General features: G+C 39.9%; 1 protein-coding gene across 2 annotated transcripts; it reads left to right on the forward strand.

The window, feature by feature from the left end:
- Window positions 1-2,833: 2,833 nt before the first annotated feature.
- LOC131235888 (patatin-like protein 2) lies at window positions 2,834-11,426 on the forward strand. 2 transcript variants are annotated; one of them, XM_058233077.1, is made up of 7 exons: window positions 2,834-3,061; window positions 3,458-3,639; window positions 4,884-5,070; window positions 9,238-9,399; window positions 10,269-10,571; window positions 10,866-11,041; window positions 11,146-11,426. In XM_058233077.1, exons 1-7 carry the CDS (start codon window positions 2,921-2,923, stop codon window positions 11,222-11,224), a joined length of 1,230 nt encoding a protein of 409 aa, XP_058089060.1. In that variant the 5' UTR covers window positions 2,834-2,920; the 3' UTR covers window positions 11,225-11,426. The 2 variants fall into 2 exon arrangements, with proteins under 2 accessions (XP_058089060.1, XP_058089061.1); XM_058233078.1 differs by having other exon boundaries at window positions 3,002-3,140.
- The last annotated feature ends 4,443 nt before the right edge of the window (window positions 11,427-15,869 follow it).

Genomic DNA, 15,869 nt, shown 5'->3' on the forward strand with positions numbered 1-15,869 from the left:
TCCTCATCTGAAGTAGCATAGCCTCCGCGGAAGAGGTCATTGATGATCTCTTGAGGGAGAAAGGTGTACACCCCAGAAGGGGGTAGTGGGCCAGAATTGCCAAGAAGTTCCCTGACTTTTAGATCTTGCAGCTCCACCGAGATTGAGCTATCTACAAAGTGTTGGAGTAGGCCCCTGCCCAACCAATTGACCTTCCAGAGGTTTAAGTCACCTCGGCCAACATGCCATTGAACATTTTCATTTAGAATCGAGATGAGCTCCTTGATCCTCTTCCAAAAGGGGGAGGAGTTAAGCGAAGCTTGCAAAGGGACGTCAAAGCCGAAATCCTTGGAATGCCTTCTACGCATGAGTTTGACCCATGGGCCCGTAGCTTCACTGAATTTTGGCGCCCAAGCCAATTTCATACGCCGGGCGCTCATGACGTCCTTTAAGCTTCTTATTCCCAGACCACCTTCCTCAATTGGTTTAGCAATTTTATGTGAAAGCATACCTATAATATGATTGGAACCATTTTATGTGAAAAGATTAGCTTAGTGTGTCATGATAGACAGTCTCCGCTTATTGGGGCCAACTTGATATTGGTTTGCTTTCTTTCTTACCCCATGTAAGGGTGTAAGCGTGTCATGGACATGGTTTCTTGTGTATGGCTTTTGGTCATTTGTATTTGTCGAAATTTCTTATGAATATCAAGCCTAGGAAACTCATCATGCCCAGATTTAAATGCGTACTATCTCCCTTAAATCCCCATAACCAAATGATGTATAAATGAATAGGCTAGGGTAAACATGCTTTGGCTCTACTTATGATATTACAACATCCCCATTGAAAGTGGGTGTCTTTATTAAGATCCTCCAAGTAGGCACACGATTCAATATGGGATCTACTTAAGACATGAATAGGTGATTGATCTTAAGGTTTGGGCCATCCATCAAATGTTTAAAAGGTTGGTCTACACCTTTGAGGTTTCTAATTGGTTAACCATAGTTTTTCAATCGTTGATTTGTTTTAAATCATACTTGATGGACGTTCGATGGTTGATATCTAAGTTGATTCATACCTGGATGGTATGAAAATTATCCAAGGATGATAACCATGAATAGTGGAGGAATTTTGACAGTTAGGTGCTTGGATTAGAAAGATAAATGAACATTCTTCACATTAGGATACACAAATTTTGGTCGTATGGCCGAGTACCATGTGATGTGCTCTCCCTAAAACCCTAGCATCTCCTTGTAAGATCCTATCTAAAAGGAAGAGAGGGAGAGCTTGGGTGTCCACACTTTCCCCCTTATCAACGTCAACATATGTGTGTGTGTATAGAGAGAGAGAGAGAGAGAGAGAGAGAGAGAGAGAGAGAGAGAGAGAGCAGGTGGATCACACCACATGCCTTTTGGTCCACATGATTCATGTGTGTTAGGGTAGGATCTGCCACATGGACGACTCTAGTCTCATTTGGCTCTCATCAAAATACAAACAGAAGCTCTTATCTCTCCTTAATAGATGGGTGAGACTTGTTGTGTTGGAAGATTGGTAGTGACGAATGATCAATGACCTACTTTAGGTATGATTTGAAAGTATAATTTTATTTTTGTTTTGAGAATATGGATTGACCTAGATGGGGATCTTGTAAGAATTAACAATTGAATTTTTTGAAAAACATTAAATTTCATTGCATTTAACAATAAAATCCATCACATAAATGTATGGCCTATAATTGGTTTACAAGCCATTGTTGTAGTGGCCCTCATCATCCATGAAGCATGCCCAAAAAATCTCCTCAATTGATCAACTCTAAACTTTAGATATTTCCAAATACATGGATAAGAAGAAAAGCACCATTAGGCTACATTTAGAATGGGGGTCTTTATTTTTAGAGACCCGGGGGGCATGGTCCATCCATAAAGGGGGCCTTTAGATCAATGGCTTGGATAAACCTAATACAGGCCCAACATATGCAAAGTCAGTGCACAACATGTAAGGTTCATGTTCATTACCAACAAGAATTTTGTCCTCTAAATCTGCTTTGGGTTGAAAACTATAAAGTTTTCGAGTTTTGAAAGAAGTCCCTGCCCCCTAAAAGCAACCATAAGGGGTAGGTTTCCACCCCAGGTTACATCTTAGATGATGATTTGGACTATTCATATTCTCATTACTATCATATGGAGGCTATGATCTTAAAAGCATGCTTCATTGATGATCCTAACCTTTGAGTCTTAGATTTGAATATGAGCCATTAAAACAAAATCACATTTCAATGTTCCAAAATTCATCCTTCACACAAATCATTTGTTTACAAATGTTTCTCATGATGGCATGTCTAGCAATCCAAAAAATGAAGAGTCAGATCATCAACTAAGATGTAATTCGAGCCAGGGATATGGAAACCGGCCCCATACCGTAGCTTTGGTAAGAGGCATCACATCCTAGCTATTAAAATCACAAGTAAAGATAAACCGTTAGTTCAACTCATGACATTACCCAACTTTCTATCTAATGATTGAATGCAACCTAAGAGTAGGTTTGATATAACTGTTTGGTACGAATTTCACATGGTATACCTAAATTTTTTGGTAATACTAACCTTATGCTTTCAAACAAGCCATGTTTAACAATATCAGCTAATTTAAAGGACTTCCTAAGTACAATGACCAACTCCAATGCCGTGATAACCAAGCCATCTACGTGTGAGTTGTCAAGTTCTCCTCTACAATAGAAAATAAAATAGAGGTGGATAATATCCGTTTGCGTATGTTCTGGTTTTACGCTTCTAAATGAATAATCTGATGGATTCGAGCCTCAAGCCATTCCTATTTATATATAGCGCTTCTATTAATTGACATCAAAAGAGTCATACCATTTAGAAATTCGCTCTTTGTTACTTTGTTCTCCACCCATTTCATTTCTCTCACTGTGACCTACCATGGAAGGAGCGACATCAGCCGTCGATCAGATCCAGCCTCCAACTTTTGGAAACTTGGTAACTGTTCTTAGCATCGATGGCGGAGGAATTAGAGGAATCATCCCCGCTGTTTTGCTTGAGTTCCTAGAGTCACAGCTTCAGGTATTACATATACGTGATTAAGGAAAGGGATCGGGCCATTGTTGGATGGTGCACGTGTCAGATCCGGGCCATTCATCAGGTATTGTATGTTGTGAAAGGGTCCAATTGTCCAAATTCAATGTACATTTGTGGCTCATCTGATGAGTTTACTACCCTGATTTTTGGTATACATTATATGCATCGCCCACATTACATATTGAATATGGACTAGATTGATCACATTCATGCCACCTGATGGTGAGAATCAGGCTCCACATGATACTTGCATCCAACTTTTGCGCCCAATGATCCAATTTCAAACTAACATAACATAATACTTAGTTGATTTTTATTTTAAGTATTTATATTCTTTTTCATTTTCACTTCCAAATTGCATCTCTGCCTGTTGTGTGACAGGCTCTCGATGGTGAGAATGCGCGAATCGCAGACTACTTTGATGTGATCGCAGGAACAAGCACAGGCGGTCTGGTGACAGCCATGTTAACTGCACCCAATGAAAAGAATCGCCCCATCTTCGCAGCCAAAGACATCAAGGACTTTTACATTGAGCACAGCCCCAAAATCTTCCCACAATCCAGGTACAGATAAATACTGTGATATAGGAAAGATGGATTTTTAAAAACCGAATATTTGGCACTTCTACTTACAGATTTGAGCGTGCAACTGACGCAGGGGAGGATGTGAGGTCGAGCACCGTCTTCCTCAAGAGGATAACTATTCCGAATCCACGGAACTTCTATGAACTCCTCACAGAGACTTCTCGAATCCACGAGGAAAGAATGCAGAAAATAGAAATAAATTCGAAATTGATTGATGAATGATTAAAATCGAGTTCACAACCCTTTAAACAAGGGTATCAAGCAATGGGAAAGAAATCATAATCAAACTACAACTCAAACTCCTAGAATCCACGACTTACTATAAATAGTAAACTTACTATTTATAGACGGTCGTGATGTCTACTAGTGCGCAAGGTTTTCGGCCAAAAATAGTAAGTGTCCTATTTGGCTTCACCAAACCGTTCCCCTAATTATTCTAAGCTCTTTTCATGTTGGGCGCAACTCCTAAAGCCCAACGGATGAAGAGTTATAATCAAACTAAAACTTACTATTTATAGTAAAAATGAAATTAAAACAGGGAAACGACCGTCAATCAAGGGGTTTTTCGCAATTCCAGGCGGCACAACCCGGCGTAGCGGGGTTGGTTGGCTAAAGTAGCTCGTTCTACCCCAAAATCATATATTTTACGTCAGCTAACTCATTCCGGATTGCGAGATACGCCCGATCTAAGGTCCGATGGTCCGGATCACTTCTGTCGTCGACCGGGCCTTTTCTGATCCATCTTGGCCATGAAACTGTCCGCGACCCGCTCTACATCAGCAACCATGAAAATGTATGCATACTTTCCAAGTTCACGACAGTGCGAATGGTTCAAATTATCCTATTTTGTATCTACACGGAGTGACCATTCATACATGATATGATATGCATTGTATTGCTGATACAACTGATTTATCAGGCATTACGGTGTGAAATGATATTGTATATATATGCTTGTTTTTTCAATTAAAAATCTTTCTATGCATTCATGATGACATTAATATTTTGTTTAAGCTATAAGAAAATCACAAAATATGTGTATTCTTTATTTTATTATTATTTTTTCCTCATGATTTTTCTTGCATACACTCCAAATATCAAGTTATCATATTGGTCAGAGCCGATACAAGATAAGTATCCGGCCGATATTTAAAACCGTGATAGTGAATGACTAACATTTTTTTTTTTTTTTTGGTTTTGTGGTGTAATTCCATTCATTACAGTGGCCTATTGGGTTCAGCTAAGAAGACATTGAAAGCAGTATTGGGACCCAGATACAATGGCAAGTATCTTCATAATATTATCAGGCAAACATTAGGAGAAACGCGTTTGCACCAGACATTAACTAATGCTGTTATTCCGACATTTGATATCAAGCTGCTTCAGCCCACCATCTTCTCCACTTATGAGGTTCTTCCTCTCTTTTCCAAGGCATACATTTTCTCTATTTCTTGTAACCTTTCGACAATATGGCATGTCATGAGCTTAATGTGTCACCTACGAAAAATTACTGGTATTTTCCTTAAGATTAGCTATTATATATCACACAGACACAACTCACTAGGCTTGCCCACCTACGCACGCACGCACACACACAAAGGCACTATGATTTCTATAAAAATGTACTATATATCGGCATTGAGCCACCCAATCACAATTTGGTGGGATGGCCGTATCAGTCTGCAATGTGGCCCTTATAAAATCTGATAATATATTTAAGTTTATTTAAGTGAATAAGCTTCTTTCAACTTTTTAACTATATTTAACTAATAAGAACATGGCACAAGACATTAATCAATAGGAATAAACCTAACTCTTTACCAACCAATAAGAATTAATTTCTTTAATCAATCTTTCCTCAAAACCAACAATCAATCAAAACTCACCTAAGTAAAAGAACTTATGGAAAATTGCAAATCTTCTAGGAGTAAGCATGTCGGAGAATCCAACCTCCTCTTCATGTGGGAGAATAGATTATGGACGACTGGAGATGTCCATTTCCAATTCTCCTTTCTACTCCCCGTGGATATATCAGTACATGATCCTATGGTGTCTAAGGTGATGGGGCCCACCATGGAACTAAGGGTGTACATCAAGTCAAACTGAGTCAAGTTGGCCACAGCTTGACTTGGCTCGGTCAGCAAGCACCCTAGCTCGAACTCGGCTCAGCTCGGCTTGGTGGCCGAGCCATCATCTGCAGCTTGACTCGGCACGGTTAGCAGATCAGACCAATTCGAGCCAAGTTCAAACTCGAGCTTTTGAGCTGAGTTCGAGCTCGACTTTTTGAGCAGAGCCGTCACCCGCGGCAGCAGGACGAGCAGAGAGAGAGAGAGAGAGGCAGAGTTGTTGGCTCGCTGCTGGTCAGGCAGGACGAGCAGAGAGAGGGAAGTAGAGCCGCTGCTGGTCGGGCGGGAGTCCGGGACGAGTAGAGAAAGAGAGAGAGAGGTAGAGGGCTAGGGTCAGGTGCCGGGCAAGATTTTTCAAACAAAAGGGAAATGGGGTAAATTTAGAGTTTTTTTCTTCTTCTTTTTATATCATCTGATCGAGTCAAGCTAAGTTCGAGCCATATTTCAAAACGAGTTGAGATCATGCCAGCTTGAACTCAGTTTCGAGCTCTAAAAACCAACTCAACTCAGATCGAGCTCAACTTCGAAATGAGCCGAATCGAGCTTTTTCGAGCCGAGTCAAGCGAGTTGACCAAGTTGGCTCGATTTGTGTACACCCCTACATGGAACCATCAACCTTGTTTCAGGGTGGCAATGGGCCAGGATGGGCCGACTCAACATTTAAAAAACAAGGCCCGGGCGCGTGAGCCAGAAAAAAATGTCTTTGGTACTGGGTTGACCTGGCCTTGCCTGAAAATTGATAAAATCCATATTTCTTGCTTGAATTTTATTGGATCTATCCATCCATCATGTGAGTTACACTTGCACAAAGAAATAGACATTCTAGTAATGAAACCAGTAGTCTACACTTAAGATGGATGAGCTGCTTGCGGAGTATTGAAATGGCATATTTGTAGGATTTAACACATTTACATGTAAGGCTCATTTGATTTTCAACTTACATAATAAATAAAGTTATATATTTGTGGTTGTAGAATTTGCCTCCAAAAACATGATATAAAACGGACTCAATTTGTGCTTGTAGAATTTGTAGGGCCACGATTATGTATGCATTTGATCCACACCGACCATCTATTTTACATGTTCATTTTATAGCATAAGCTTAAAAATGAGACAAATACAAAGCACAAGTGGACCACATTACAGAAATCAGGTGAATTGAATGCCAATTGTTGAAAGTTAAAACGAGAACAAGGCTCACAAGAATATGTACCTGTCATCTAACCGTCACACAGACATGGATGAAGAAAAAAAAAAATACTTGATACAAAACTTCCAAGGCCTTTAAGAAGATTAAATGGCTAGCATTCAAATCCTATTGTTTTCTGTGGTATGGTTCACTTGAGCTTTGTACTTGCCTCACTTTTGGGCTTATGCGTTAAAATGAGTGAGAAAAATGGGTGGAAAGTGCAGATTGGATATATACATGCCAGTGGGCCACACAAATTTTAGTGTCCTGCTTACAACTTTTGACAACAAGCCTTCCTTCCAACGTCAAACCACCATCAGGATTATGCAGTTCCATGTAAATACATAATAATTATTCATTTATAGTCTATTTATAGTGTAAATTATTAATCAAACGGGCTTGTAAAGCAGGCTGGCTCGGAATCAGTGGACTAATATTGTTGAGAATGGTTGGCCCAGACATTCTAGTATCCTATTTCATGATCAACGGTGGAGAATGGTTTGGCCCAGTAGTCGACCATCGATGGTGGGCGGGAATGAAAAGTTGTTGGATTTCCTCCATCTTTAAAATAAACGGTGAGAAGAGATGATTATTGATCGACTCGGGTTGAACCATCCGTGCACACCGCTCTTTGTGATCGCCGTCTGCATTCACCTCGTGTTATTGTTTTTCGCCTGAGTTGACGTCGGGCTCAGTAATTAATGCGTGGAAAGAGAATCTATTCATATCATATTAAAACTTAGGAAGGATCCAACATCTGTATATGCCGTACAAGACGGAAGCGGATTGCGTGGTGTGCTTCACACCACCGACCTTGGTGGTGTGTTTACATCAAAAATTACGTGCGCTATGATATATGTGTTACATCCACACCGTCGGTCCATCTGAGGAGATCATTTTTGGGAATGAATCTAAAATTGAGACAGATGTAAAGCTCAAGCAGTCCACACCAAAGAAATTGACAATGATTCTCACTGTTAAAACCTTCCTAAGGTTCACCATGATGTTTATATGCCATCCACGCGCATCTAAGATATAGGGAAAACACAAATATCAGATCCTTACGTGACTCCAAAAAGTTTTTTAATGGTATACCCTCAGTTCCCATTTTGGTTATGTAATGTGGTTCATTTTAACTTTGGACCTGCCTCATTTTCAGCTCAAGCCCTAAAATGATCTGGCCAAATGAACAAACGGTGTGGATATAACACTATGATATAGTGGGCCCACAGAAGTTGTTGACGTCAGCACACCACGCAATCGGCTTCCAATACAAGTTCCGGAACATTCATCCACCGGGCCTGTCATAGATGAGGTGTACCCCCAAAATTACACTAGTAGGATGATACTAGCCACTGATTACAGGACTCTTGATGATTACAAGTGGGTTGTACTGTCCAACCAATGATTGACTTTCAGTGAGCAAAAATCTTCCACTGATTACAGGACTCTAGACGATTACAAGTGGGTGGTACTGTCCAACCAATGTTTGACTTTCAGTGATAAAAAATCTTGCAGTAGATGGCTAGGATCATCCAACTGGTATAATTTTTATTTTTTTATTTTTTTTGGGAGGGGGGGGGGGAATGGGGAAGGTTACATAGATGAACAGTCAGGATCTCATACACGTATGCCATGTTTATATAGATTGAGAGTTTTCTAACATTGGTTCCTCCCTCTATTGGTTTAGGTTAAAATATCAGTAACTAACATTATAGTAATAATACTTCAGGTGGGAAGAAACCCTCACAATAATACTTAATAAAATTTCAAAGCCCTGTTTTGGTAAACGCCCAAATATAAGTTCATCTCATTTAGGTTACAATGATCATGTAATAGAGATCTTGATCTCTTCTACACGATGAGTTCATGTATGTATTAGAAATCAAGATCTCAAATGCATCATTACTATTAATTAAAATGAGATGAACTTGTGAAAATATTGCCTAAAAAATTTCCTCAAGTCCCACCGGACAATCCTAATCCTTCTATGGATGGCCTGCAAGTAGACAGGTAAGAATAATACAACAATAGTTTCTGCTCACAGTAAGAGGGCAAAGATCAGACAGGATTTTTGAGCAAGGGAGGTGACTTTGGGAGGTGATCCATCGACAGCGGGGGCCATTGGATGAATGGTGTGGATCACCAATCCGACAACTGCAGTGTGCACAGACATAGGGCCCATTGACACTCTACATAAGAGCACACAACAATGTTTTATAGATGGTACACCCAATCTTACTAGCCGTTGTTCTGGTGCAGTTAAAATCCAACCCTTCTTTGGATGCTCTACTCTCAGACATATGCATCGCTACATCTGCAGCTCCAACTTACCTTCCTGCGTATTACTTCGAAAACAAAGACTCTCAAGAGAATGTTAGGGAATTCAATCTCATCGATGGTGGTGTGGCTGCTAACAATCCGGTAAACGAATCCCCACCATACCCTTCAACATGCCAGCTGTAAAGAACAGGGCGCATGTCTACTACTAGAGAGACTGTGCAATAATAAGCTCTATGGGGTTCACCATAATATATTTGTGACATCCATCCTGTCTATCATTTGCGCAGAGCATGTTAGGACATTAGCACAAAATAAGGCTAATTCAAAACTCAAGTGGGCCACACTAGCTACAAGAAAAAGTAGGAATGGAGAGGTCTACCATCGGAAACTCCTTTGGACCTATCGTGGATTAGCCTATATTTGGTTTTTCCTCCATCTTGGTTGGACTCAAATTATGACTGGGGTGGATGGCATATAAATATCGTGTTAGGACCTAATTAAGAGGGTTTCAGTGCTGGGTGTCTCCATCCTACTGTTTACCTGTGGTGTGGTTCACTTGAGTTTTGGATCAGCACGATTTTTGGGATCACGTTCTAACATGAGCTGGCCCAAATGATGGACCGTGTGTCCACACACATCAAGGTAGGCCTCAGAGAGCTTTATGATGCGTTGTCCTTGAAGCGTACAAATAAACTCACTATTTCACTAAAGCTGCGTTTGGATCTTTTGACTGTCAATCAATCTGAATTGCAATAATCCAATTCAATATAGAGGTACCACTGCAAGCAAACCCTCCTAAATGAAATTCCATGCATTTCAAGGTAAACATGAGGTGATGGTGTCCCTAACCGTGAATGAAGTAGGCCTTGCCCCACCTGGGTCATATCTAGTCCATCCATTTGAATCATTGCAATTCAAATTTGATTAAGCATCCAAACTCAGAATAAAACACCAAAACCAAAAAACCCAAACCTAGTTTTCTAATGAATTTCTCCACCCTATTGTTTCAGACATTGGTTGCACTAAGTGAAGTGACCAGGGAGATTTTCGCTGGTAACCCAGATTTCTTCCCAACGAAACCGATGGATTATGGTAAATTTTTGGTGATCTCATTAGGGACCGGTTCACATAAGAAGGAACTGAAGTACGACGCAAAGGCTGCAGGAAAGTGGGGAATTTTGGGTTGGCTGGTTAACGGCGGTTCCACTCCATTAGTGGATGTGTTTACTCAAGCCAGCGTGGATATGGTTGACATCCACATTTCTGTAGTTTTTCAAGCCCTTCATTCAGAAAGTAAATACTTAAGAATTGAGGTAAGCATGTAAGGTTTGTGTACAGGCCATACTTATGTGATTGATCCAAGATGCTCATCACACGGACCCGTTGCAGACGTGACTATATAAAGATATTGGGCTGATCAAATAGTCATGAATCTCAAATTTGAGCATTGCATAACTGTCCATCTTCTTCATGGACTGACCTGATTTTTGGACACTGGCATCCATGATGGTTCCTGTCCAATGAGCAGATTGGATCTCTCACACATGCGCTTCAGATAAGGATGTGCGGATGAGATTGACATTCTTTTCTCTCAAATCGAAATCTAGGATGACAAATTAACTGGAAATGTATCATCGGTCGACATTGCTACGAAGAAAAATTTAGAAGATCTTGTGAAGACAGGCGAAGCATTGTTGAAGAAACCAGTTTCCAGGGTGAATTTGGAGACTGGAATCTTTCAAAGCTTGGGAAACGAAGGGAGCAACGAAGAAGCTCTCACAAGGTGAATCCTCATGTCTTCTTACCCTCATATAATGTCGTCACTATTGGCATTGTTTTTATTTTAATTTGTAGCACTAATTATTTTTTTTCGGTCATTAATCACAGGTTTGCTAAACTACTCTCTGAAGAACGGAAGCTTCGTGAATCCCAATCTCCAAACCCCAAATCTTCCACATCCAATTGATATTATATTAGCCAAACGCGGAGGTTTCACCTTCCTCATGCTAGATTAGTAAAGAGCGGGGAATCCAGTTGGTCTCAATGTATCAATACCATATTTTTACATGTAAAGACATTATTTGTATATGTTTGATTTGTGTGTAGATTATAAATGGTTGTAAATTTGACAGAATTCAATGATATGTATTATTCTTGATTGGATTTTACTTGGATCCCTGCAAATATCAGGTAAGAAATAAGACCAGGAAAAAAAAAATTACATTTAAATTTTTTTCCCAACAAAATTTAAAGTTAATTTGTGAAATAATTTTCTGATCTACAATAATTTCTGACTAATTTGGAAAATAATTTATTATTCAATAATTGAAATTAAGTACCAATTATAGAATAACAAATTATAGTTAATTTAATTATTATTGTTCTTTGATCCATTCCAAAGTAGGGCCCACAATTTGCACATTTTAATTTGGAGTACTCACATGTTTGCTGGGTGTGGTTGTGGATAAATAATTAATATATGCAAACTCAATCATCCTTATAATCATAATAGTTTATCAAACATCATCACATTAGTTATTCCCGAGGTGGTCGTTATCATCATTTGGGTGCTCAGTGGGCCAGGGCTTAGCCTGGGCAAGGTCTGTTCAAGCACTGGTAAAACCCAGGCCTGAGTGCGGCCCAGGGCTTTAATCTTGCCTAAGATGAGACTCAAAACCTTGATAAAGACAACAAGATACCCTAAGCAAAAAACTCATAAATATAATAATGATGATGATGATTGATTGATGGTGACTTATCCTCACAGGTGGTGGCACTTATTTAAAAATATCTCTACCATTCAAACCTCAAAACTATGCCATATGTACAGTTGAAGAAAAGCAATCATCCTTTTGAATGGTGAAAATTTTGAATCTGCAAGGTGGTTTGCTAATTCTAGATCGCATATAGGGTTGTCCATATACACATGAAAGATATATGCAAGTATATGAGATCTGATAATTAATTTCATGATGTTGGAAATAATGCTTTTCACTTTTCAGATAGGCAACTATATATTGCTAGCCATTCATCTGCTTTAATATGCTGCCGTCTACTTGAAGTGTAAATGGCCTAATTTTTAATGATAGAAGATATAAACAATGCACCTCTAATTATGGAAACCTCAAATCTTGCACGGCACTCTCTTGTTTGGATAAATATATATGGCCCTTTGTTCCAAAGATTCCTTTTTAGGGGTCATTTGGCATCACTGAAAAGTCCTAAAATTTAGTTAATTGGTAATCGAAATCTAGGATTTGTAAAGGTCAAGTCATTTAACCACTCTTGAAAAGCTTGATTTTCAATTTGGTGTAGTTCAAAATTCTAGATTTTTCACACTTAAAAAAAATAATTTAAATTAAAAAAATTAAAAATAAAAAAGTCTGATGGAGACCTCTAGCTTTGCAAAATCAAGGATTTTGGGCTGATCTCCAACCGTCGTAACTATCATACCTTTTGTTTTAAGGCATGTTTGGATTAACTATTACAGCAGTATTGTGCTGTAATTTGTGGTAATTATAAAAAAAAATGATTGTAACCACCGTAGTTGAAGGAAAACAAAGTAATGACAGTATGTTAATTAATCCCACATCGCCACTTCCGGCAAGGAAAGTAATTTCGCTGATTAAATACATATGGATGTAATTCCATTGATATGTGTTATATCCATACCGTTTTTCCATTTTGCAAAATCATTTTAGGGTGTGTCCCTAAAAATGAGCTTGATCGAATACTTCTATAGACCCCAAGAAGTTTTCAATGGCAGGCGTTCAATTCTTATGTTAGCTATGGTGTGGTCCATGTCTTCTTTTCCCATTGCATTAAATAATCATGCAAGAAGAATGGATGGTGTGAATATAGCACATATATTTTGACGGGTCCACAATACTCTGCCACCTTAATACACCTTCCCCATCAATGTAATGGATTATCATAATTTAACAGCAGCTAAATATCCAATAATTTTTTTAAAAAAAAAAAGAAGAAAAAGTAATCATATAAGTTTTACACTACATTACTGTATATCCAAACATGCCTTGGCCAGACCAATTCCATGGGATTAGGAGGGATGGAATGGATTTTAAGGTAACGATGGTGGTGTCAGTATTTGTCCATTGATCCCATGGGTTTGGGATAGCCCATGGGATATACAGTAGCCTGCTTGGACTGTCCCAAATGGATGGGTTTGCATCTACACTGCTTCTTGTGGTGTGCCCCACTCACTGTTTCATATTTGCCTTAAAACAGGTTTATGGCTAAATGTAGGCTGGTGAAAATGATGGACGGAGTGGATATCTCATTGATATCTTGGTGGGCCCCGCATAGAGGAGAAAATTCACATCTTGGGTTGGCAGAATTGTAACACCCTGAAAATCGGGGGTCGTGCATACGCTCAACTCCCGAGTTTCCGGGGTCACTTATAACCAGTTTTCATTAATATGCGATTAATCCAGTCTAAATGCGCATTCTGGAACTTCTTGGAACATGAAGCACAACCATACAAGTCTACTGAAATAGAACAAAATCAATTATACTTATATATACATACCTAAAAGAATACAAACGGGCGCACAAGGTGACGCCCAACAAATTCACAAAAAGAATAATATGTCAAAAAAAAAGAATAAAGCTGAGCCCTCTGCGCGGCGATCCAACGTGCCATCTACAGGTCCGATGAGGACCCGTTCATCAGCTGGAAGAAGAGAACCGGTCCTCCTCCTCAAGGCTCACATCGTCAGGCTCCACGAAGTCTGAATCACTTGCATTTATGAACGGGTCTGGTTGGGTTTTAAAACACCATCCCAGAGTGGGAGTGAGTGATCAACTCAGTGGGTGTTATTAGCCTTAAGTTGCAACAAGCATCAATTATAATAAGAATTTAATGAAAAACAATCAATCATAAACATCTATCTAGTCTTGTTAATATGCATGCATGCAGGATGATATGATGTATGCCCTCACCACAACGCTCCCTCGTGCGACAACATCTAACGATCGCCAATGCCAACACTCCCTCAGTTCGACCTCGACTGTCGAGTCGCCAACCTAGATATGATGATGTTAACCGGGTTCTTAGTTAAGTCCATTCATCCAGCAGATTTGAGAATCTGATACACCTCACGTATCAAATGCCCTAAACTAGTTGCGAGGCCAAGACCCCCCAATGTGTGAGGTCGAGACCCCGCGATCCTTGACCCCGTCGGGTTTCCCCCATCCCCGACTTCAAGCACATGGGGGGTGCTGAATGTGGGGTCGCTCGCGGTCACTACGGGGAGGCGTGTCACCCTAGCGTAGGCCGACAGCTCGGACACCGTGTCCCATTTCACCATGCCCGGCTCACGAGACTGTGAATCAATATTCCATCTGGTATCAATGGCCTACAACGGTAGTAGGGTGTTCCAGTTTCCATACATATATGAGCAAACAAGGTTAACAACCAGGTAGATCAGCCAGTGGACTAAACCGCACGAGCCCAGGCAAGTATGTGGCGGAACGACATCGGGTACAAGTGACCCATGTAGCCTAACTACTGCCGCCCACACGTACTCGCCCAAACCCATGGGTTTAGCCTCAAGGTGGTCCTACCAACGAAACCACCTTCGCTCTCCTCATGTTCCTAACCAACCCAAGGGTAGGAATATTGACTCATAACATGCCAACTTCCAATGTAACATCTAACATATTTAACACCATGTTCTCATGTTGCTCAACATACAATTCAAATTTCTCTAACAAGCAACTATTAATATCATGAATAAAGTGGAGGTGTGTGGTGAGGGTTAGTGAGGAAGTTAACACTTCCTTCATGTTGAGAAATTATATGTACAAGAGCAATAAATCATACACAAGATGAAGCAACACATATGAGAAGAAGAAATCAACCATACATGAGCACATAATCATCCATATACTAGATTATGAGAGAGGCAAGATTAACATCAAAGAGAAATAAACATGCAATTCAGACAATTCCAACAATATGTCATTTCTAGGTTTTTCTAGATTCTTCCATACAACACACCAAGCAAACAAAATCATTAAACTCCAACTATAATTGGTGCTAAGCCACCTAAGGATAATAATCCACACATATGGATCATTGAGATATTGGAAAACGACCTAGAAACACCAAACTCGATGTTGATCGGCCGGAATCCTAAGACAATGCACTTACAGTTAGGATTTCATACAAATCCTAGCTCAACACAAAGGATTACAAAAGGATGGGTGCTTACCTCCCTAATCGGATGGAAATCGCTTGCATTTGTGGATGTGGGGTTTCTTGAGGAAAGGGAAGAGGGGTTTCTAGATCTCACCTCCCTTTGGCCCACCTTTCTCTCCCTTCTTCCTTCTCTCCTTCTCTCTTTCTCCTCTTTTCTCTTCTTCCTCTCTTCCTTCTCCTTTTTCTCTCCTCTCTTCATTTGTTCCCTAGGAGAAATTCGTATGAGAGAGGGGTGCCCCAAATGAGGCCCTTTTATAATGCCAGATTTGGTGACAATGGCCCCAAGTGTTGGGTTTTTACTATATTAGACCTATGGGAGGGTCTTTCTAAGCTCTAAGGCCCACTATGGGGTGTACAAGTTAATATACACCGTAGGATAGCTAGCCCT

The sequence above is a fragment of the Magnolia sinica genome, chromosome 2, assembly GCF_029962835.1.
Source record: "Magnolia sinica isolate HGM2019 chromosome 2, MsV1, whole genome shotgun sequence".
Classification (NCBI taxonomy): Eukaryota; Viridiplantae; Streptophyta; class Magnoliopsida; order Magnoliales; family Magnoliaceae; genus Magnolia; species Magnolia sinica.